Raw genomic sequence first — 24240 nt, 5'->3', positions numbered from 1 at the left:
GCAAGGGGTTTGTCCAAGGTCACCCAGCAAAGAGGTGGCCACAGCTCAGATCCACCCGACTCTGTGGTACTTTTACCTCTGGGTTTTCCAGGTCCATTTCTTGCAAGCTGAACTGCACTCTCCCAGAAGCAGGGGCAGAGGTTGGATAGATCAGAAGGAGGCAGCCCACAGCTGACCCTCAGATGAGATGAGCCGGCCCCTCCCAGCCCGAGTGCTCCACATCCCCCAGCCCCAGGCCTGGGCTGCATTCTTTGAGAGTGGAGCCTAGCTTTTGCAAAAATAGTCCTTAAAAATTTAAGGCCAGGTGCAGTGGCTCATGCCTGTGATCCCAGGAGTTTGGGAGGCCGAGGCAGGAGGATCGCTTGAGCCCAGGAGTTGGAGGCTGCAGTGAGCTGTGGTCACACCACTGCACTCCAGCCTGGGCAACAAAGCGAGACCCTGTCAACTTAAAAAAAATGTAAAAATACTATACGCTTACAGAAAAGTATGCATGACGCAATCACAAAACAGACACCTCTGCTACCACGATGCAGCGGCAGCCTGCAAACCGCCCATCCCCGCTCCTGAGTCCAAGCCCCTTTTTCCCTGTGGAAGGAGCTCCTGGCTTCTGTGGCAACAAACCCTTGCTGTTAAATAGATCCCTAAAATGTCAGGTGGCTTTTGCCTGTGTTCCTGTGGCCCTAATGCGAATGGGATAAGAGTCTATGTCACTTTTCCCGTGTTCCTTCCTGCCCCCAGCAGCGGGAGGAGCCCCACCCACGTGGCGGCGCGGATCTGTGACTTTCTGTTTTCATTCCTGTGTAGTATTCCACGGCATGAAGACGTCTTTCATTCATGCATGCTCCTGTTGCTGGAGAAATTTGCTGCGACTAATAGAAATCCTTGAGGGTTTTTGTTGTTGTTGTTGTTGGCAGAGACATGTCACGTTTCTCTCGAGTCTATGCCCGGCATTTCAGATCACAGGTCTTAGCAGAGCGGTTGACTTTCAGGGCGAGCCACCCGTCGTCCCTGCAGGGACACCTGCAGCCGTGGAGCCAGCTTTTGGAACCAGAGCGGGAGGCTCTCGAGGGGCGGATGGGGGCGCTGGGGGGGTCTGAGCCTCTCCTGAAGGCTTCTCCGCGCTGGGAGCCGCAGCACGAGGTGCGCCCCGTGCGGGAACGCGCCCCCAGCCAGCTGGCGCACGCACAGCCTGAGTGGCGGGGCACAGCGCGGGCACGCAAGACACCAAGGCAGTAGCCACCATGTCTCCTTCACTCTGCCTCCCCCTGCAAATAAAAAGCCAACCGTGCATGTGCGTGTGCGCGTGCGTGTGCATGCGTGTGCGTGCATGTGCGTGCGTGTGTGCACGTGTGTGGTCGTGCATGTGTGTGTACATGTGCGCGTACGTGTGCATGCGTGCGCATGCGTGTGCGTGCGTGTGTGCGCGTGTGTGGTCGTGCATGTGTGTGGGTGTGTACATGTGTGCGTGTGTGTGCGCACGCGTGTGAGTGCATGTGCGTGTGTATGTGTGTGCGTGTGTTGGGGGGAGATGCCTGTCTATCTCTATAAACCAGGAGTGGAGCGACCCAGGTCATTGGCCACTTCTGCCGTCCCCTTCCTCCCCCCCCCCAGTCAACGGAACGCCCCTTTCCGGTTCCCCGCGCGGTGCGACGGCAGCGTCCGTGGCAGAGGCAGTTTAATCAAATCTCGGCATTCTGGAGCAGCATCCTAAATTGAATAACGGAGTCCCAGAATAGAACCTGGAAGGGACGGGGGACCCTGGGATGCAGGCTGGCGGCCCGGCTGTCACGCCCCGGGACGACACCTCCTCCCAGCCCTGGAGCCCGGGAGCCGGGGGTTCCTGAAGATGGGGACATCCCGCCCTGGGGGCCCGGGGGGGGCGCTGCGTCCAGCTCCCTCTCTTGTCTCTTTCTTAAGTGAGTCTGACGGACCCCGGGCCCCTCGGCTGTCCCACTGCTCATCCGATCTCCCTGGAAAGGGATGAATTTGTCTGGCTGTGAGTCCCCCGCCACTCAGACGTGCCAGATGCCGTGAGCGGGGTGTCCTCGTGAAACCCCTTCTGGGCCCCGCTGGCAGGAGCCCACCCGCACGCCCACCTCCCGGCAGCAGGATTCAGCCCTGGGAATGGGCAGGGGTCCTTACGATGCCAAACGCCTGATGATTGGGCCTCCCCAGGCCTCAGTTTCCTCATCTGTAAAATGGGACCGTAGAGGCGTCCGGAGGCTGCGGTGAGGGGACGCGTGCCAGGTGCTGAGTGCACGGCCGAGCTGGGCACGTTGGCGCCCAGCCGCGAATGAACGGCCCGGCGAGTTGAGCTGGCTTTCTGGGCCTGTGGTGGCACCGGGTAGTAAGACACCTCCTGCCACCAGCTCTCGGGTTACTCCCCGCGCCCGGCACTGTGCCCAACTCACTCCTGGCCCGTGGGGAAAGGGCCTGGGTCTCACTAGTCTGGAAACCGCAGGTCTCAGGGAGGGCTCGAGATCGAGGTGATACCTGTGCACAGAGCCACTGAAGCAGATGGATGGTGACAGGAGGGCTTCAGGGAGGAGGCGGCATTCGAGGGGTGAGGATGGGGTGCAGGGGGCGCATTCTAGCCCGGAGAGTTCACAGGCAGTGTTTGAGGCCGTGTGACAGGAGGCGGGGGGAGGAGTGACAGGGGCTGAGCAGCACAGGGGCCTCAAATGCCAGGCTGGGGAGCTGGCACTCGACCCCAAGGGCAGTAGGGAGCTATAGCTGCATGTAGAGCAGGGGAGGGGCTTGCTCGGCAGAGGCTGGGCAGGACACAGGAAGGAAGGGAGAAAGATGGAATGGTGGCTGGGGGTGGCTCAGAGGGGGGCCCACCTCTTTCCTTCCCTTCCACACCTCCTGGAAACAACCCATTCGGGGCCTGTTCTGGACCCTGAATTGTCCAAAGGCACAACTTTGCAAATCCATGAGAATCCTGACCTCCTCCTGGGGGCCTCAGTCTCCCATTTCTAACACACACAGGCCAGACATGAAGGACCCTGCTTTCCCAATGGTGTGTTGCTTGGCTGGAGTCACCCAGCAAGCTGGGGGCAGAGGGGGGGACTGCATCTCAGCCACCTAGTGCATGCCCACCCACACCCCAAAGTCCCACGACTCCCCCCAGCGCCCAGGACCCCTCAGCTGGAGGGATGGCTGGGTCCTTAGAGGACCTCTCCTCTCCCTTCTTTCAGGCCTTGGTTTGCTCATCTGTAAAATGGGAGTGAATGTTTCTCCATCTCATAAAGTTGTTTGGACATTAAATGGGTCAGCAGATGTAGGTATTGCTGCACCATGAGAAATTGTTCCCCACCCTCCCCAAACTCATATGCCTACTGCGAAACCCACTGCAGATTTTCCATGTTTGGTTGGTACAGCCCCAGGATAGCCTCTGGCTCTTCGCTGTCCTCTGCTCCAGCCCTGCTTGCTCCTTGCACCCCAGACCCATGACAGGGTCTGCCTCCCCTCCAGACCAGTGGGGGGAGGGGTTCTCCCTGGGGTAGCAGGGGGACACCGGGAGTGCTGTTGATTACTGCAAAGAGGGAGGGAGGGAGGGGGCAGGGAGGAGAGGCAGCAATGGGGAGCCAGAGAAGGTGGAGGAGGGAGGAGGGCACTCGGCAGAGACCTCGGTGGGACAGATGGAGAGAGGGAGCGGAAGGAGGTGGGCAGAGCCAGCTGGGCGGGCAGGGGCGACAGGAGGGGTGGGGTGCGGGGAGACCCAGATCCCCGCCTGGCACGCCTCCTCCCGGCTGGCGGGCAGCGCGGGCAGGCCCGGCGGGCGCGGGGCGCGCGCGTGCGGCGTGTGCGCGCGGGGCGCCCGGGCGGCCGGGCGCGGCACGTGGATGCCAGCCTGGCGCGCGGCTGCAGCCGGCGGGTAAGGCGGGCCGGGCCGCGGGTGGGCACGGCCGGGCGAGCGCGGCGCCGCCGGAGCGGCCGGAGAGGAGGGGCCGGAGAGGAGGGGCCGCGCGCCTGGCCTCCCTGCGAGGGACCAGCCCAGGACGCCCCCTCCTCCCGCCGCAGGCTGACCCCGGAGGGGGAGGGGGCCTCGCGGCAGGCGGCGGCTGGGCTTCGCGGCAGGCGGCGGAGGTGGGGAGCCGGCACCCCGAGGCCCCAGGATGGGGTGGGGGGTGGAGGGCTCGGAGATGGGGGGCAGATTCCCTCCCCGCGGCCGCCCCTCCCTCCCTGCCTCCCTCCCTCAGCGCATCCATCGCCAGAAGATTATATTTAAATATCTCTTTTGTGCAAGGCAGGAGCTGGGCTCGCCCCTCAGAGGCGGTTTCCATGGCAACAACAATTGCCAGCTTCCGTGTGGTGAATCAGCGTTGCCATGGCAACCCCATCCTCATCTGCCCAAGGTGCTGGGAGGGGGGAGGAGGTGAGGGCCAGCGGAGGCGGGGTGGGAGGGGTGGGGGTAACAGGAGGCTGGAGCTCAGGTGGTTCCCCCCTCTCGCCCAACACCCCCAGTCTGTCCCCGGCCCGCAGGCTGGTCCCATCTGGTTGAAACCGGCTCCCCTCCTGCTCCTCCAGCTCGCAGGGTGTGGTACCCAGGTGGAAGGGCCGGGCCGTGCGCGCTGGGGAGGGGGTGATCCGGCGGCGGGTGGGGGAGGGGAGGCGCGGGCTCGCCCTTCCCCAGGTGCTCAGGGTCCCTCTGGGGGTGCGGTCGGGTGGCAGGAAGGTTGGGCTGGCAGAGCTGGGAACAGGACCAGGCAGGCAGCGGCCTCTCGCGCGGGACCACAGTCAGAAACGGGGAGGGGCGGGACGGGAAGGGCGTCCGGAGGGGGAGGGGTCGGGGAGGGGGAGGGAAACAGCTAAGGGAGGGGGTGCAGAATGAGGGAGGGGCGGGGAGGAAGGGTGGACGTGGAGCTGGGATCAGGTCCCAGGGGAAGGAATTCAGAGGGGAGGGGACTTTGGGAGTTCAGAGATGGGGAGGACGGGGGATAGGGGGAGACCACCGAATCTGGAGTCCCAGAAGGCCTCACCTGCCGTGACCTCACACGAATAACTTCTCTGCTGGCCTTGATTCTGACATCCGTAAAATGGGGTGAAACCGGGTCTCTCTCTGAAGCTTCTCGGCCGTGCTGGGATGAGAAAACCTGGCGTTTCTCAAGCGGCGTCTCTGAGCCAGGCCCGGGAAGTCAGAGCTGTGGGCACTTCGCAGCCCAGCGGGCTCAGTGGGCCTCGGGACCCATTTCGAGATTGTCTGGGCTGGGCAAGGGTCTGAGACCAGCCGTGGTTGCAATTCCAGGTGTCTTTCTATATCAGTGGAAGTTGGCCATTTCCTTCCTTCTAGCTCATTCTGTTCAACAGGTTCCTCTGCCCCTTGCTCTGTCTCCCTCCCAGTCTGGAGCGAGACAGAGCAAGACCCTTCCAGCCTGAGACAGAGGAGCCTTGAGGGGTGGGAAGAGTGCTTTCGTGGGGGCTTTTAAGTTGGGTTTTGAAGGATGAGTAGGAGTTCACCAGCGATATCAGTTTGGGAGGAGGATTGTGTCCCAGGACAGTGAGGAAGCAAATGCCTCCCCAACTCTCACACCCCTCAAGTCGGCTCTCAAATATCCAAATTAGCCCATATTCAGGACTGGATATGTTGAGGGTGAGGGTAGTGAGGATTTCTTCCATTGAATATCATTTTCAGTGCCTGGGGTTGGGGACAGAGACTGAATCCAGATGGCAGGCTGGTCCACTCAGGTATGACAAGTCCCCACACCCAAAACTCCTAGCAACTGGCTGGAAGTAGCTACCTTGGTGTAGCAGTCAGCTATTGCTGAGTGACAAACCACACGACCATTTCACTTGTTCATGGCTCTGTGGGTCACCGAGCTGGGCTCGCTGCGTGGCTCAGCTGGGCGGCTCTTCTGCTGGCCTCTACCAGGGCCATGCATGCAGCTGCAATCAGTTGAGACTTGACCGGGCCCAGCTGGGCCAGGATGGCCGCACTCCCAGGTGCTGTCTGTCAGTGGAACCTCTCTCTCCGCAGGGCCACCCCCTTTCCAGCAATTTGTCCCCCTGACAATCACAGGGTTCCAAGAGGTCAGGAATGGAAGCCAAAAGATCCCCTGAGGCCTAGGCTTAGAACTCCCACAACCTGACTTCCACCATATTCCCTTGGTCATGGCAAGTCACATGGTCAAATCCAGGTGCCAGAGGTGGGGAAGTAGACTCCAGTTCTCCACGGTAGGAGCTGCGGTGTCGCCTGGCATATAGGAGTGGGGCCGCCTTTGCAAACAATTTACCACATCTGGGGAGGCAAGGAGGCTCTTCCAGGAGGAAGGCATATTATTTTTGGGGTTTTGAAGGCTAACTAAGAGTTTGCCAGACAGTTCCCATCCTGCAGGTGGGACTGTGATGCCATTTGGTTTGACCGGGGTGGTGGGGTGCTGAGGCGGGACACCCCCACTGCCGGCCTTGACTTCCCCCCTTTCTCCGCAGATGGCGCGGCCAATCCAGGTGAAGCCTGCGGACAGCGAGAGCCGCGGAGGTAGTTGTCATCCATCCGTGGCGGCCAGGCTGGGGGCTGGCGGAGGAATGGGGGCGGAGGGCGATCCCCTCCGCCTCTCACCCTCAAGGGACAGTGGCCCAGGCCTGTGGATCTGCAGCCAGCCCAAAGCATGCAGCAGTCACGTGCCCGCTCAGAGACCCGGTGGTGGCGGGAGAGGCCGCGGGGTCCCGGTGGGGGTAGGAGCAGGACAGCAAGCGGGGCGGGTCCACAGGCCCAGCTGCCTTCCCCAGTGCTCGAAGCACCCCATTTCTTTCAGGGTGCCATAGTGGGGGGTCTTCAGAGGCCGAGAGGACGGGGTCCCTGTAGGACGGTGGACTGCTCTCGGGGGTCTCTGTGTGCAGATGCGTTTGTGCGTTCTTGTGTGCATGTTTGTGCATGTGAGTGTGCACAGCTGGGCATGCCTGCGTGCAGACACGTGCAGTGTGTGCATGTGCGCGTTCATGTCTCTGTGGTTGGTGCACACGAGCACGCGTGTGCAGTGTGCAGTGGGGCGCCTTCAGCCTGTGTACACGTCTGTGCGCCCGGCCTGCACCGGGGTGTGTATGTTCGTGCATGTGTGTTTGACCGTTGGAGGCTGAGCATGTGGGCGGATGTGTGGGCTGGGGCGGCAGGTGTCTGCGTGGGGCTGGACCTCAGTGTGGGGGTGTAGCCATCAGGGGGTGATGCTCAGCTGGTCCCAGTGGGACCCAAGGCTGGTCATTCTTGGACATCTCCTTCCTCTCTTGGCTGGAGGGGAGCAGCCAGCCTTGGCTGAGGGAAGGTGTAGGCAGGGCTGTTAGGACCCCTGAGTATGTGTAGGAGCTCGGTGAAGCCTCTCTGGGCTGGGACACACTTTCACACTCTCCACCATGGCTGTGTGGGACAGGCAGGAGAGAGGCGGGGTCTGCGTGTCGCCATCTTTGTCTCTTTATTTCTCTGTCTCTCTCCATCTCCTCTGTTTCTCTCTCTTTTTTCTCTCCTATCTCTCTGCATCTCTCTCTCTTTGTCCCTCCCTGTCCCTCTCTCCCATCGCCTCTCTCTCTCATCCCCATGAGTGACAACTGCCAGAGAGTGGTTTCCATGGTAACCCGGCTCCCCATTCCTGGGAGGTGAAGCTGCCACGTTCCCATTACCAGGGAGCAGTGCGGTCACCCCAGGGGCCAGAGCCGCGGTGCCTGGCGCGGGAGAGGCCTCAGACCTGGGCAGGCCCCTCAGCCCCGCCAGGTGGGGGCTCCAGGCTGCCCAGGCACCTGGTCACAGGCGCCCTCACGCCATTGCACAGGTGTTGCCTGCCTGGCCGCCCCTGAGCCCGGGCAAGGCGGGACAGGGGCTCTGCCGCGGGATGCGGGGACCATCGCTGCACACCCCTGCCTGGCAGAGCCAGAGGGACCCAGGGACGCAGGCAGACAGGGTCCCAGCCCAGCCAGGCAGTTCCTACCCCTGCGGCCGTGTGTGGGCTCTCAGGGGCACCCAGGTCACCGGTGCCCGGGGCGGAGCAGGACTGAAGGGAGGGCGGGCGGAGGCGACCGCGCAAGGCACGTGGGAGGGTGCAGAGGCCCGGGCAGGGCCGGGGCGTGGCTGGGTCCTCCGGGTCGGTCCGGCCGCCTCCACCTCCGTGGGGCTCGGCTGAGGTGGGTGTCCCCGCCCACAGGGGACCGGAAGCTGTTCGTGGGGATGCTGAACAAGCAGCAGTCGGAGGAGGACGTGCTGCGGCTGTTCCAGCCCTTCGGGGTCATCGACGAGTGCACCGTGCTCCGGGGACCCGACGGCAGCAGCAAAGGTGACGGCCGGGGGCGGGGCCGTGGGAGGGCGGGGCATAGGGAGGGGAGGGGTCGTGGGCGGGGCCTCTCTGGGTGGAGCCTTGGGGAGGGGAGGGGCTGGATCTGGGGGTGGAGCCTGTGGGGAGGGGTGGGGCCTGTGGGGCGGGGAGGGGTTGGCTCTGGGGCCAGGGCCATGGAGAAGGGCAGGGATGATCCAGGGGCGGAGTCTGCGCTTGGGATGCAGGGGGCCGGGCTCTGCAAAGGGGCGGTGCCTGTGGGTGGGGCTGGGCCTGTGGGCGGGGCCAGGCAGATGGGGTGGGGCTTGTGAGGCGGGGCCAGTTCCCACGGGGCAGGGCTAGCTGCGGGCAGGGCAGGGACTGGTCCCATCTTCTACCTGTGTGCTCTGTCTCTGTTCTTGGCTACCTGTGTCTCTTGGTCTTTGATTCGTCCACCTGACTGTCCGTAGAACAGCTTCCACCTGGGTCTGCCTGAGTCTATCAGTCTCTATCTCTGGCCCCGGCGTCCTGATGACAGTATCCAGGTCCCAGTGTGCCTGGCGTCTGTCTACCTGAGTCCCTACTAGCATTCATCATGTGGGACGGACTCCCTGTTCACCTGTCTCCGCCCTGTCTTACCCTCGGGGGACTGAATGTGTCCGGTGGTCTCTGTGTGCCTGGCTCTCTCTGTCTGGAGCTACGTCTGGTGGCCTTGCCTGTTCCGTGGACTTTGTCCACGTGACTGTCTGAATCTGCCTGTCTCTGGTGGTCTCTGTGATCCGCCTGACGCTGGCTGTGTGGTTGTCCTGCTCGAGCTGCCCTGGCCTGTTGGGTTATGATGTCCACCTGTCTGACTGCGGTCATGTGGGGCTGTCTGGGTCTGAGTGTGCTTGTGCCGGACTGCCCGCAGGACGGCGTGTCCCATGATCTGGCGTGTAACCTCTGCATGTAGCGTCATGACTATCTGGCCTTGGGTGTTGTGGCAGGTGGTGGTTTCTGTCCCCCTCACTTGTTCTGATGGGGAGGACTTCCTCCCTGACGACCAGCATCACACCGGCATCTGCTGCGTGCTCAGCACACTCTCTGATCGGCTGTGCACGGCTATCTGGCCGGCCGGCTGGGTGGCTTTCTGGTTGAATGAATGAATGACTGGATGGCTGGCTTTCTGGCTGGATGAATGAACGAATGAATGGTGGGCTGGCCGTGTTAATTACCAGCTGTTTGTCTAACTCCATGGCTGTCTGTGCGACTGTCCCCCGGTATGACCCTTGATCTGTTTGGGTGTCAACCGGCTGTCTGTCTGAACAAACGGCTGGCTGTCTTTCTGACACTGGGCGCATCCAGGGCTCCTGTCCCCTCCCACGTGGCCCCCCAGGCCTGGGGCCCCTTCACTCCCCGCCTCTTCTCTTGGCGCAGGCTGTGCCTTCGTGAAGTTCTCGTCCCACACGGAGGCGCAGGCGGCCATCCACGCACTGCACGGCAGCCAGACCATGCCGGTGAGTAGGCGCTGCCCTCGGTCACGGTGGAGGCAGGCAGGGACGAGACGGTCCTGTCCCTGCCATCGCCCACGCCCTATAGCCCCCACTCTTCCTCACAGCGGGCACAGGTGGAGAAGGGGCGCAGCCCCTGGCGTGGGCATATGCGTGCGAGTGTGCGTGGATGTGAGCATGCCAGCGGAGTGTGTGCGTGCTGTGTGTGTCAGTGGGTGAGTGTTATGGGAGGGCCGTGTGCCTGTGGGTGTGTACCGGTGCACGCGTGTGTGTGTGTGTGCAGGTGAGTGCACGTGCATATTTATACATGTGCGTGCGTGTGTGTGTGTGTGTGTGTGTGTCTGGACAGTGGGCGTGCATTTGTGAACATGCGTGCATGCATGGGTGATTTCGCGTGTACGAGTTTGTCAGCATATGCAGGTCCGTGTGGGTACAGGTGTTAAGCATGAGCGTATATGTGTATACACACAAGGGATGCTGGGAGGTCCAGGCAGGGGAAGTCGAGGCCTGAGCCAGGGCTGGGTGGATGGGAGGAGCGTTGGTCCGAAATGAGGCTATGAGGTGAGAGTGGACGGTCCGCTTGCTCCTTGGCTGGGTGGCGACAGTAGGGGACAGGTCCCAGGCGTCTGCAGTGTGAGAGGCTGGGAGGACCAAGGAGACACAGGGCATGGCCCTGCCCCCGAGGAAGGAGGCCCGGGCCATCGTCACTGCATGCAAATGTCCGAATATGTCACAGGAGGCCAGGGCCTGGGAGAACCGCCTCTCTTAGCTGTCCTCAAAGCCTGAAGGGGAAGGATTTAGCGCCGCACAAGGTCGGGCTTTCGCTTGCTCAGAAAAGTCCAGGGACGGGGCTGGTGGGCATCGCGGGGAGTGAGCTCTCTGTCAAAGGGGGCATGGCAGTGAGGACAGGGAGGCTGCAAGGTGCACTCTGCCGGGGACTGCTCACCAGGGAGGAGCTGGCGGAAGGGGCAGATGTCTCCATTCTCGAGCCCCCAAATCAGGGTGTGGGCTGGCCTTGTGGGGGTGCGGGAGACCCCAGGCCTCTGTGATGCGACAGCACACCCTGTTGCTGACGGCCACCGTGACCGCCTGTTGGCGCTGATGTCTGTATTTCAGCTCAGCCACGAGGTGCCTGTCCCGCAGTTGTGTCTTCCAGCTGCCATTAGGTGCAGGGGTGACAGTCACATGGGTTCTGTCTGTGCTCCAGAAAAGCAGGGTGTCCTCTCCCGGGTGGTGGCTGCCTCTGCTGCCCCCAGGGTGGGAGAGTTGCGGGTTCGTCCACCTGTGCGGGGTACAAAGAGGCATAGCATCGTTGTTCCTCTCCCGTGCCTGGAGCCTCCTCACCTGTTCCCAGGTGTGGCGTGACGGAGGGTCCTCTATCGTGCCCCCACTGCTTGCTCCAGCAGCTGCATTCTCCACCTGTCTGGTGAGCGTGCGGCTCATGGCCGGGGCCTGGCCCTGCGTGTGCCCAGACGCAGCCCGGGCCTCCGGTGCTGCACCTGTGACACGCACCCGTGCAGAGCCGCCGGCTGGGACACCCATCCCCATCCCCGTGCGGTTCTTGCTGCGGCCCCAGCTCTGGGGCCGGCCCCGTGGGCGTGGCTGGCAGCCCGGGGGGCCTGAGCTGACTTGATTCCAGAGACCCCAGAGTCCGGGCTACCTCCCACCTCTCTTTCTGTCCCCGCCCGCGGCTGCCCCTGCAGGGAGCCTCCTCCAGCCTGGTGGTCAAGTTTGCGGACACGGACAAGGAGCGGACGCTGCGGCGCATGCAGCAGATGGTGGGCCAGCTGGGCATCCTGACGCCGTCCCTCACGCTGCCCTTCAGCCCCTACAGCGCCTACGCCCAGGCTGTGAGTGCCCACGGGAGCTCCCGAGGTGGCCCGGTCTCTCCCTCCCGCACACTCCCTGCTGAGAGCGTCTGCCCCTTGCCCACACTCCTGTCTCTCCCTTGGTCCCCCTGACCCAGGGTCCTCTTTTGGCCTGGCTGAACCCCAAACTCAGACCGAGCCCCTAAATCCAGGCCAAGCCCTGCCCCTGGACTGAACCCCAATATTTATTAAATGAAGACCCAGCCTTGGACTGAGCCCCAGAGCCTGGCTGTGCCCCAAATCTAGAATAGGCCCAATTCTGGCTGAACCTCCAAATCCAGGCTGACCCCAAAGCCAGACCTGACCTGGCCAAGCTCAACCCTGGCTGAGCCCTCACTCTAGACTGAGCCTTGATCCGACACTGAGCCTAGATCTCAGGCTGAGCCCTGATCCCTTCCCCCTCCCCCTACTTGCTGGGGGACCAAGCCTCCCTTCATGAGCCATGATCTCAGGGCAAGTGTCACCCTAGCTGTGCCCACTGAGTGCCTTTCCACCCCCAGCTCATGCAACAGCAGACAACAGTCCTGTCCACCTCGGGCAGCTACCTGAGCCCCGGCGTGGCCTTCTCACCCTGCCACATCCAACAGATCGGTGCCGTCAGCCTTAATGGGCTGCCTGCGACACCCATCGCTCCTGCCTCTGGTGAGAGTCCCCCAGGGGCCCCTGGGGGAGTGGGCAGGGCCGGGCCAGAGCCAGGCCACCCGTGACCCTCACTCATCCACAGGGCTGCACTCACCCCCGCTGCTGGGCACTGCCGCCGTGCCCGGCCTCGTGGCTCCCATCACCAATGGCTTTGCAGGGGTCGTGCCCTTCCCTGGCGGACACCCTGCTTTGGAAACTGTATATGCCAACGGCCTTGTGCCCTACCCAGGTAACTCAGGGTGGTCCCCTGGGTCCTAGGAGAGTGGCAGGGGGTACGGATGGTGTTTCTGGAACATGCATGCAGGACAGAGGGAACCTCAGCTGAGCAGATATGAGCTGTCAGGACAGCAGTGGAGCCTGCGGCAGGGTCGCTGGACATGGAAACTGTGTATCCAAATGCTTCCATGTTTGCATTCCAATTCTGTGCCTCTGGATGGGTTCTTTAAGTCTCCGAGCCTCAGTTTGCTCATCTGGGAAATGGGCGAATAATATCAGTCACCTCGTGAGGTTGCACTGATCATTAAATCAGTGTGTACAATGTGTAGCTCATCACCTGGTGCAAAGAACGGAAGTATAAATCTTAATCATTAATCATTACCATTTGGGAAGCTATCAGTACCTGCATTCATTCATTCATTCAATACATATTGCCCACACACTGATTTGGGCTGTAACTGCTCTCACAAAGTGGAGGTCCCACTTTTCTCTACCCTACGCCCACGGTTTTAGGGCAAACATTTTCCAACATGTTATTTATTTATGCAAAGTAAGCCTTATGTAGTTCCACCACGGAGGAGAATTTGTTTTTAACTTTTTATTTTGAAACTATTGGAGGCTCACAGGGAATTACCAAGTGAGTGCAGAACGGTCCTGTGTGCTCTTCTCCACTCAGCTTCCTGGGCTGCCAGCAGCTTCCCTGACCCTGGCACGGTGTCAGAGCCAGGAAAGCGACTGGGTGCAGTACAGTTAACACAGTCCAGGCCTTATTTGGATCTCACCACTTTTACACGCACGTGTGTGTGTACGTGTGTTTCTCTGTCATTTTGCCACCGATATAGATTCCTGTCCACCAACACAGCCAAGATACAGAGCTGCCCCATCTGCACAAAGTAACCCTTCCTGCCTCCCCTGTCCTCACAGCCACCACCGCACTCCCCTGTCCTCACAGCCGAGATCTCTGCATTCAAGCAGAATTTTGGGGGCTGAATTTTCCCATCAGCTTTGGTGGCCTGGACAACCTCTTCTGTCCCCTTACCTCTTCCCCTAGTGGCAGCTGGAAGGTCACAGCTCGATGGGGGATCCACAGGGTGTCTGATGAGCAAACTGACGTGGTGAGGGAGACAGGGCAGTGGGCAGTGGTGGCGATTCTGGCAGAGGCTGAAGACCTTGTGAACCCAGAGAATGAAGGGAGGGGGGGTTCTCTGGGAGGCAAAGGGGTCAGGAAAGAGAGAGATTTCCTATCTGAGTGTCCCTGTGCCAGTGGCGTCACCTCTCTTGGCCTCAGTTTCCCTGCCTGTAAAATGGGGGCCGTACCAATAAAAAATGGTTTAGCACAGAGGCGAAGCTGGGGTGGGTGTTTTTGCTCCCTTCCCGGCCCTTAAGGATTGGGGTGGATGGAGGACTTCTGCTGCCCCTGCCCCACTCAGCCCCTCCTCCGTCTGCTCCGCAGCTCAGAGCCCCACCGTGGCCGAGACGCTCCATCCTGCCTTCTCCGGAGTCCAGCAGTACACAGGTAGGGGGCGGCCCCGCGCCCAGGCCCCGCCCACCGCGCAATCCTCCTTTGCCTGGCCACGCCCCCTCCCTCTGGCCCCGCCCCTCAGGACCCATTCCCCCGCCCCTTTTGCTGTGTTCAACCCCTGGCTCTGTTTTTAGCTCCGCCCCTGCCACCAGCACCATCCCTAAGGCCTACCCTTGACCCTGACCCCACCCTCTCATGCTCTCTGCTGGGGCGGTCCCCTTTCCCACATCACTGGCCCCGCCCAGTCCCTGCTCTTGGCCCCACCTTCCTCTCGTCATCCTTCAGCATCTGGCCCCGCCCCTCACGTCCTGCCTTAATCTGACCACGCCTCTGCCACAGCCCTGCCCCCCAGCCCCGCCCTCCTCCCTAGGACCCGGCTGTGCCTCCGCCCCTCCGCTGTGGCTCCGCCCCTCAGCTCACAGTCCGGTCCTGTAGCTCCGCCCCTCAAGCCATGGCCACGCCCACTCTTAACATGCACTCATTCTGGACCCACCCTCTCTTGTGGCCCCGCCCCTGTTCTGCCTCCCCACCCGTTAAGTCATGGCCACGCCCCACTCCGCTCCTCCCTGCAGCCCTGGCCCCTCCCTTCGCCGTGGCCCCGCCCCTCAAGCTATGGCCACGCCCACTGCTAACATTCACGCAGTTCTGGCCCCACCCTCTGTTGTGGCCCCGCCCCTGTTCTGCATCCCCACCCGTTAAGTCATGGCCACGCCCCACTCCACTCCTCCCTGCAGCCCTGGCCCCTCCCTTCGCCGTGGCCCCGCCCCTCAAGCTATGGCCACGCCCACTGCTAACATTCACGCAGTTCTGGACCCACCCTCTGTTGTGGCCCCGCCCCTGTTCTGCATCCCCACCCGTTAAGTCATGGCCACGCCCCACTCCGCTCCTCCCTGCAGCCCTGGCCCCTCCCTTCACCGTGGCCCCGCCCCTCAAGCTATGGCCCCGCCGCCCCACTCCTCTCTTTCTCGAGGCCCTGGCCCCGCCCTCCTGTGGCCCCGCCCCTTGAGCCTTGGCCCCGCCCCCCTGTGGCCTTGGCCCGCCCCGCCCGGCCGCGCCGCTGGCCTCACGCCGCCTCCGCCCTGTCTCGCTGGTCTCCGCAGCCATGTACCCCACTGCGGCCATCACGCCCATCGCGCACAGCGTCCCCCAGCCGCCGCCCCTCCTCCAGCAGCAGCAGCGAGAAGGTGAGGCGGCCGCGACCTCCCCCGGGCGCCCCACACCGGCAGGGCTGAGCGCGCAGCCCGGGAGCCGGCGGGCCTGGTTCGAGTCCCGGCGCGCCGCTCCTTCCGGGTGTTCTCGGGCAGCGCAGTCTCCTCTCTGGGCCTCAGTTTCCTCCCTCCAGTGGGAGCCGTGCCCTGCCCGACCCTGCGGGAATGGCGGCGGCCTCTTACCGGCCCCCCAGAGCCGAGTGACTCTGGAGTCTTGAGGTTGAGCAATCCCAGGTAAACTGACGTCTCCCCAGTAGGGCTGTCGAGGGAGGGGCTGGATTCTGGAGTCCGAAACCCGGGGTCCAGATGCACCCGGATTTGACACGACATCATAAGGAAGGCACCTAACTGCCCCTGCCTCAGTTTCCTCATTTGCAGCGCAGGCGCCCATTTGTGCCAGGAGGTGTCACTGCAAGTGAGCAATGGCTGGCTCTTGACTGTAGTAGGTGCTTCGCTCACACCCGGGGGGCCCTTCCTCTCTTTGCTCCCTCTGGTGTGGGAGGGGATGGGGGTGTCCAGGGACCAGCCAGAAAAGCCCCCAGACCATGCGTGCCAGGCACGTTGGCTTGCGGCCTGACTTCTGTGAAGCTCTGCCCAATTTCTCCCTTGTGGATTATTGGGGGGGGGAGCAGTGTGGACACTGCCAGATACAGGAGCTGAGTTTTAAAACGAGCCCTAGGCGAGGGTCCCCGGAGGTGCCAGCAGCCACTTTCCTTTCGGTGGTCAGCTAGCGTGTCCCCAGAGGCTCTGTGGTCAAAGCCACCACTAGCAGCAACACGTGTTCAGATAAGATGGGACATTCCAGCTGCTCCAGATGTGTCAGGCATTTCTCACGACCACCGCTGCACCCCATGAACCCCCTTACCGCAGGGTGTCACCAGCAGGGCTTCAGGGAGGGTCCAGCCACCTGAAGTCACTGCTTTATTGGATGACCTAGACCTGGGTCCCCTCCTTCTAACCCCTTCTCCAGCTCCACCCTCCATGTGGGCTGAGGGACTAAAAGCTGGTTCAAGTACAGCCCGTGCTGCTAAAGCACGACACTTGTGTCCCCCCCAATCACCGCTGTGTGACCCCAAATCACCTCGAAATCCTAGCTGCAGTCTCGAGGGGGAAATAGAGTCAAGGCCAGGAACCTGGTAGAAGTAGTAGCACAGATTTATGCACATTACGTAGTTAAGAAGCACGTGAATATCACAGTAAATACGGTGCTTTATCTTGGAAAAGACCTGGAGTTCGCACGTGGAAATGGCCGCTAAGGGGTTGCCACGCGTGAGCCACTATGCAGGCGTGGCAGGAGTGTGTGGTCTGAAATCACATGGGGAGTCGTGACCCCAGCCAGGGAAGGGGGGGTCGTAACACACCGGGGTAGATATTCCAGGTGTGTGCGTGCAATTTGTGTCTTCTGGCGAGGTTCACTTGCATTCACTGAGTGTTTTGGGGGGCGGGGGATGGAAATGGAAGCAAATGCGGAGCTTGGGTTCTGCTCAAAATATGTTCAAACACTCTAGCCTGGGCAACAAAGCGAGACTCTGTCTCAAAAAAAAAAAAAAAAAAGTTCAAAATTGGTATAAACTTGCTTTTAAAAAACAAGCAGAGCCCCGGCCCTGATTAGGAAGGTAAGGGGAAGGAGCGAGTGTGGAATTGTGGCTTTTGTATTTTCTTGGGTGGGGGATATTCATGGCCAGGGAGAGAGAGGATTACCCTTGTTTGGGGCAGACATGGGCCAAAGTCATGTTTAAATTCGGGATCAGCAGATTTGGGGGAATTGTTTACGGCTTCGGATAATCAAGGTTTCAAAACGCTATAACTTTTTATAGTTTTTATATTAGCCATGCGTCAGGGATTATTTGGGGAGGGGACGGTTCAGAGGATTATCTATCCCTTTTTTAAAAAAAATTTATTTCTGGTTGGTATATTATATCATTGTTGAATTATCTGTAGTTTTAGGATATCTGGGCTTTGGGATTGGAGAATTATCTTTTAATTTCTCTGATTTTATTTTTGCATCATCTGAGTTTTGAGAATGATCCAAGGTTTGGGGCATTATCCCTATCTGCGATTGGGGACGGGAGAATTATTATTTTTTAAATTCTAGTTTATGATCATTGGGCTTTTTTTAAACAACGATTTTATTTGAGAACAGTTTGGGACTTCCAGAATGATCGCAGAGATACCACAGGTGTCTGCGTTCCCCACTCCCTGACTTTTGCCAGTGATCTGAAGCGTGAGGCTTAGGGGTGGATTTTCCGGGGGGCTGGGGTGGATTCTCTGGGGTCTGGGATTGGGGATTTAGCTGGGTTGTGGGTGGGGGATGGGATAATCTGATTTTGGTCAATGATCTTGTCGTCTGAGGATTACCAGGGGTTTGTCGTCCCCGGCTGGGGATTTATCACATAGGCAAGGGATGGGTGCGCCTGCCTCCCCTCCCCCGCCCACGTCCAGGCCCCTTCTTTCTGGGTGTCTCGGGGCGCCCCTCTCCCGACAGCTGGAGAAGCCAGATGTGGGGGCTCCAGACCCGCGCCCCTCCCCCGGGGGGGTCCGCCTCCCCTCCTTGGGGGCTTTATGTCTTTCTCTCCCCCACCTGCAGGTCCGGAAGGCTGTAACCTGTTTATCTACCACCTCCCCCAGGAGTTTGGAGACACGGAGCTGACGCAGATGTTCCTGCCCTTCGGCAATATCATCTCCTCCAAGGTGTTTATGGATCGAGCTACCAACCAGAGCAAGTGTTTCGGTGAGTAGCCTCGGGGGCGGGGGCGCCCCTGCCTGCCCCGCACCCCTCCCTGCCCCACCTCCCCCCGTACCCTACAACAGGAGATGGAAGGGTTTGGTCAGCCACAGGGCAAAATAATCACAGTCACAAACAGAATGAGCACTTATTAAGCACCTGCTGTGTCCCGCATGGGAGCCGCCAGCCCTGCGTGACTCCCCCGAGCACTTGCGTGCGACCAAAGAACGATTGTACGAGTTTTTCTCATGTGAATGAAGTGAGGGTGAGGGTGAGGGTGAGGGTTAGCTGTGAACATCCGCGTGCAGCTGTGGCTGGTGAGCTGGAAGGCAGAGATCTGGGCGGAGGGGCTGGGAGCAAACAAACATAGTGTCGCTCAGAGAGTTTTAAATAATATGAGGGAAAATGAAACTGCTAGGAAAATAAAGACGGTTGAGGTGGGGACGTGGCTCACCGTGGTCAGGAGGAGGTGACGTTCAAACTGAGACCTGGATGAGAAGCTAGCCGTGGGAAATCTGAGGGAAGGAGGTTCCAAGCAGAGGGCCAGCTGTGCAAAGGCCCTGGGGCAGGACGTGCCTGGCATGCGGGGCGGGCGAGGAGGCCCATGTGGCTGGGGCAGAGTGAGGAGGGGGAGAGAGGGAGGAGGGGACAGGGCAGGTTGTGCGGGGCCTGTTGAGCCTTGAGGAGGACTTCCTTGTCCTCAGAGACACAGAAAATTAAGGTTCAGAGAGGGGCTGCAACTTGTTCAAAGCCACACAACAGGAAGGAGGCAGAAGCTGGATTACAGCCAGGCTGTTTGACCCCCAGACAGAACTCTTAACTGCACACTATCCTATTTGAAGGGTCAGCCCTTGAGTATTTATTAAGTGCCTGCTGTATGTATTCAATATGTCACCATAAAAGGAGACAATTGTCCGTGTTCACTGAGGGAGGAAAACAGAATGGTCAGGGACATGCTTGAGGTCACACAGCAAGTGATGGACCCCCCCCACACACACACCCCTGTGCCCAGGCCTGGTCCTCTGTTCCCAGTTTCAGGAAGGAGGTTTGTGGAAGAAAGCAGCGCCCGCCTGCTTTCACCCGTGTGATTTCCAGGGGCCCGGATGCTTTCTGTGAGCTCCTCACTTAGGTAGTGGTGGGGCGCAGTGGCGCACGCCTGCAATCCCAGCACTTTGGGAGGCCGTGGCAGGAGGATCTCTTGAGGCCAGGAGTTGGAGGCTGCAGTGAGCTACAGTGATGCCACTGCACTCCAGCCTAGGCAACAGAGTGAGACCCCATCTCAAAAGAAAAAAAAAGTACAAAAACATCAAACCCTTGCCCCCAGCTCCAAATCCGCCCATGGCTCCCTTGGGCCTCTGCGGGGCAGTCGGCCCCTACTTCCCACTGTCGCTGCCCCAGCTCCCATCGGAGCCTGTCACAGTGTCCCCGGCCGCCCCCTCCTCCTTAAGGGCGGGCCCTCGGGCTCCCGGCACCTCCAGGTCCCCCAGGAAGCTGGTGAGGACCACAAGGTTGGGGTGGGAGGCAGGGCCGGGGCACCTGGAGGGCAGAGGGGAGGAGTTTGGGTGGGTGGGAGCTTAAGGAAGGGGGCCAGGGTGTTTCTGATGGCCTCGGGGCAGGGGCTGGGGCTGGGGCTGGGGCAGAGAGACTGTCGAGACAGAGCGAGAGACAGAAACAAGAAGAAGGACGGAGAGAGAAGAGACTTGAAGACAGGCAGACACACACAAAGAAACAGGGAAACAGAGAGGCAAGGCCTCACCCAGGGTTAGATGGAGGGATGGGATTCCTGGTGGACAGAGGTCTCAGAGGAGGCAGAGTGTTGGGTGCAGGGCTTGGAGGGAGGCAGGCATGCCAGGGGAGCAAGAGATGGGAAGTCTCAGCAGAGCCGACCCCAAGGTAAGGAGTGAGCGCCCCGTACCCAGAGGCATGCACGTCCCGAGGTATCAGAACGACGCCAGGGTTGCTGCGTGTCCTCCGTCGGGCCCGGCCTGTGCACACGGCACGCATGCCCGCCCAGGACCTGCAAGGCGAGCGGAGGACGCCCTGCGGTGCCGGCATCGAGTCCCACCCGGTCTCCGCAGGCTTCGTGAGCTTTGACAACCCGGCCAGCGCCCAGACAGCCATCCAGGCCATGAACGGCTTTCAGATCGGCATGAAGAGGCTCAAAGTACAGCTCAAGCGGCCCAAGGATCCGGGACACCCCTACTGACCGCGCCCACAGCCGCCCCGAAGCTGTGGGCTTGGCCCAGGTGAGCCGCCAGGCGGCCCCAGCCCCGCCCCCTGCTCTGCCCGCGACCCCACCCCTGCACTCTCCGCACCCTCCCCAGGGGCGGGGATGCTGCGGGAGGCTCCAGAAGCCCCCAGCCTGGGCTGGTGGGGACAGAGCCGGACGAAGACACCCCCACGCCCCGTGGTCGGGGCTGGAACCGAGGGCGGGAGTCGGGTCCGGAGGGGGGAGCCAGGGCGGGAATCCTTCCTGGAGAGGTTTTGCAGGATGAATAGGAGTTCCCCTGAGAGGCCAGGTTTGGTCTGGGGCAGGGGGGCGTGGTCGGGGAGGGGCTTCTTTTCTGTCCGTGAATCTGTCCTCCCTGTGGAAAAGCCCCAAACCAGCGGCCCACATTAAATGCCCACCCCAGATCCCGGGCCCTGAGGTTGGACCCCAAAATGCCCAGCTCGGCTTGGAACTCGGGCTGGGGGCTTGGGATGTGGGGACGGTGCCCGGGCCGGTCCAGTGGGCCCTGACAGCGTCCCGTCTCCCCCTCCACCCCACCCGGCCCATGGGCCCACCAATGGGTGGGTGGAAGGTGGGATGCGCACCCCGCCCACCATCGTGCAAAACACCCACACGCAAAGCAAACGCAAGAGCCACCCGCCCCAAGAGCGTGTTTGGCCATGGGGCAGACAGCGCCCCACAACCGCTTTGGGGGGATGGACAGCGCACCTTACGGGGCCATGGTGGAAACTTATATCCCCCCCAAACCTCGACGACCCTCATCTGTAAAATGGGCTCGTGAAAGTCGTCTCCCGAAAGGCTGAAGGAAGGACCCCCCCTTCCCGGGGAATGGGGGTGTTCTCACAGCTGAGCCCAGAACCCACCCCCTAAAGAGCTCTGGATAATTCGTTTTGATTTTTTTTCTTTTCTTAAAAATCACCATCGCTGCCGCCCTCCAAGAGCCCCCCTCCGGTCGGGCGGCGCGAGTAGGTGCCCAGTTAGAGGCCGGGGCCCCTCCCGCAGCCCCTCCCAGGCGGTTTGCACTCGGGTGTGCGGTGTGCGCGGAAACCGCCCGCCCCGAGCAGACCCCGAGCAGACCCCGAGGCCGCGGCTGCCGCCCGCTGTTCCCTTTTACCTCTCGGCCTGTGTGTCCTTACTGAGCACCTACTATGTGCCCAGCACTGTCACCGGCGCTTGGGGACCCAGCCAGGAATGAGTGGAAACGGGATGGGGGCAGGGGGAGACACAGAAACTTAGCTTAAATATTTGTCCCCAAATGCCGAGGACATAGGCTCAGCGGCGACACCGTTAAGTCCCTTCAAAGCCTCTTGTTGGCCTCTGAACCCCGGGATTCTTGCTCTCTGGAAAGGATAGGGGTGCTGGAGCCCGGCCTGGCCGGGGCGAGGGGGTGGAGGAGGGTGGGGAGGTGGTGTCCTCCACCTGTGTGCCCTGCCACCACCGTTCCCTAACGCCCGTCCCCTTCTCCCCCAGGTGAGGGACCTTCCCATCCCAGGAGGGTCTCCCGCTTCCAACCGATCCAGGACTTTTCCATAAATTACAAGCGTGGTCTGGACACCAGCCCTCCCCTCCCTCCTCCCAACCTTGCCCCACCTGCCCCTCCAAAATGTGAAACGCCGCCCACCCCGAAGGCCACCTCCAGCAGGGAGGGGGCTCCTGAGTTGGGGGCAGAGGGGCTCACACCCCACCCCTGTGCCCTTTGGGGACATCTCTTGGCTCCTGCCCGCCCCCAACGCGGTGGCTTCCCCAAACTGAATGGCAACTTTCCCTATATATATATATGCGTATATATATAGAGCTAGAGACAGTATATATATTTTTTGAGTATGGAAATCATGGGACCAAACTTTGCCGACTTCCTCCCATCCGAGAGAGGGTGACCCTGGGCCGGTCGCGGGGCAGGGACGTAGGAAGGGCTGAGGCTGGCACCCGCCAGCCGCCCTGCTGGTACGTCAGACCAGGAATTCGCCAACACGATATACCTCCAGGACTCTGGGCCCCCAGCACGGATTCCGGGGGGCTCTGGGCTCAGCCGGTGTGAGTGTCCCCGGCCCCAGCTGCAGCTTCGGGACACCACCCTCGTCCCCAGGGCCACCCTGGATGCAGGCACAAAAGAGACCCTCTGGCGTCCCCAAGCCCTCTCTGTCCCCCACCCCTCCTCAGTCATAGCCTTACTCATGTGACCAATAGCCCTTAGCTTTCCGTCGGGGGCAGACAGGGCGGGGGGAGCCCCGGCCCTCCGCGCCCCTCCCGAGGGCAGGCAGCCGTCGGCCCTGCCTTCAGATCACCAGCCTCGAATTTAAGGTCTTGTGACCGAGATCGCCAAGCGCGTTGGACAAGCCTGACCTGGACTGGCCGAGCACCCCTCTGTCGGAGACAGCAAACTCGATAGCGACCTTCATACCTCTGCAGAGATTTTTTTTTTTCTTTTGGTCTTTCTGAGCAGGTACAAAGAAGAAAAGAGAAGAAGAAAAAAAAGATAGGGGAAAAAAAATCAAACCACAGTGGATTCTTGTTTCCTAGTCGGGAGTGGGGTGGGGTGGGGGGTTTTTGTGGGGTGCCTCTGTAAAGTGACCCAAATCGCGACACGCCCACGTCGAAGCACAGAGTTGGATTCGTGCGGATGTCCAGTGTGGCCTCCTGCCCAGGGACGCCCCGGATAACTTAATAAGCTCAAAAAAATTTTTTTTAAAAGAAAAAATAACAAAAAAAAAAAAACAGCCTTCCCTTTTGTTTCTACCAAAACGTGTTGACTGATCCGGAAAAACAAACAAACAAAAAAAACAAAGAAAAGGAAAAAAAAAAAAAACAAAAACACATAGCAAAAAAAAAAAAAAAAACAAAAAAAAAAGGAAAAGGAAAAAAAAAATCTTCCGACCAATCGTTTCGAGATTCCAGAGTTTGATAATTGTTCCAAGACACTTGGATCGCGTGCCTGTGTCCCGTGCGTCTACGTGTGCAAGCGTGTGCCAAGGGCCCTCGCGGGGGTCGCCCCGTGTCCCCGCCGCGGGCCCGCGTGGGAGTGCGTGGCTGTGTGCAGTGGCGCCTGTCCCCGTGGTCCCTGTTTACCGGCTGTAAATACCATTTTTATACTTCACCTCGAAGACCTGCGTGATTTGTATGACGTACTTTATTTCTGCTACCAGTACTTTCTTGAAGTTTCCACTTGCGAACTGACTTTTCGGATAAACCGACACACACACACACACAGAAGAGAAAGAAAAGCAAAGAGCTTGGAACTTTGAGTTGACTTGGTTTGAGTTTTGTGTCCAAGAAGGTTTCCCGAGGCCAGAGAGGTTCCTTGTCACTGTCGCGAGTTTTCAGGTGAGAAGCAGCGTTCAAAACACCTCTCTTTGGTCTGAAAAAAAAAAAAAAACCTAAAAATTTATTTAATAAAAGTTTTACTTGCTAAAGGGCTGACTCTTCCCTCCCCTCCATCACTAGTCGGTAAAGAGCAAGTGCATCGGGCACAGGGCTGGAGAGAAATTCAGATTTAGGCTTAGGGGACGCAGGAGAGGCTATTCCAAGAAGGAAGGTCTACAGTTCTGCTATCTGGGATTCTGTCTGGTTCATTTAGAAGTTGAAAACAGGATTTTTTTTTTCTCATACATTCATTTATTCATTCAACAAACGTTTATTGAACACCTACTGTGCTGGCCACTAGGGACACAGCAGTGACCGAGGTGGCTCTGTCTCTGCTCTCATGGAGACAGCCCAGGGCAGGACACAGATAGTATGCAGTAAGGGCACAATTTTGAAAAATGGAAGGAAAATTCACATTGCATAGAATTTACCATTTTAGCCATTTAAATAAACATGGCTTTGGGCTGGGCGCAGTGGCTCACGCCTGTAATCCTAGCACTCTGGGAGGCCGAGGCGGGAGGATCGCTTGAGCTCAGGAGTTCAAGACCAGCCTCAGCAAGAGTGAGACCCCGTCTCTACTGTAAATAGAAAAAATTAGCCGGGCATGGTGGCGCATGCCTGTAGTCCCAGCTACTGGGGAGGCTGAGGAAGGAGGATCGCTTGAGCCCAGGAGTTGGAGGTTGCTGTGAGCTAGGCTGAAGCCACGGCACTCACTCTAGCCTGGGGGACAGAGTGAGACTCTGTC

The 24240-nt window shown here is 60.1% G+C and overlaps 1 protein-coding gene across 3 annotated transcripts in view; it reads left to right on the top strand.

Moving 5' to 3' along the window:
- The window catches only part of CELF5 (CUGBP Elav-like family member 5), a 41958-nt gene extending 19011 nt beyond the window's left edge, over nt 1-22947 (top strand). Inside the window, exons 3-13 of one of the 3 annotated variants that reach the window (XM_012769333.3) lie at nt 6430-6481; nt 8130-8258; nt 9651-9730; nt 11428-11574; nt 12093-12234; nt 12317-12463; nt 13904-13966; nt 15073-15156; nt 17768-17911; nt 19984-20151; nt 21606-22947. In XM_012769333.3, the coding sequence (XP_012624787.1) occupies nt 6430-6481; nt 8130-8258; nt 9651-9730; nt 11428-11574; nt 12093-12234; nt 12317-12463; nt 13904-13966; nt 15073-15156; nt 17768-17911; nt 19984-20111 (1116 nt within the window). In that variant the 3' untranslated portion in view covers nt 20112-20151; nt 21606-22947. Of the gene's footprint in view, nt 1-6429; nt 6482-8129; nt 8259-9650; nt 9731-11427; nt 11575-12092; nt 12235-12316; nt 12464-13903; nt 13967-15072; nt 15157-17767; nt 17912-19983; nt 21198-21605 lie in introns of those variants that run through there. The other 2 variants (XM_020283960.2, XM_075998010.1) reach the window with 2 other exon arrangements.
- Nucleotides 22948-24240: the final 1293 nt, after the last annotated feature.

The sequence above is a fragment of the Microcebus murinus genome, chromosome 27, assembly GCF_040939455.1.
Source record: "Microcebus murinus isolate Inina chromosome 27, M.murinus_Inina_mat1.0, whole genome shotgun sequence".
Lineage (NCBI taxonomy): Eukaryota > Metazoa > Chordata > Mammalia > Primates > Cheirogaleidae > Microcebus > Microcebus murinus.
This window is presented reverse-complemented; position numbering and strand designations above follow the sequence as displayed.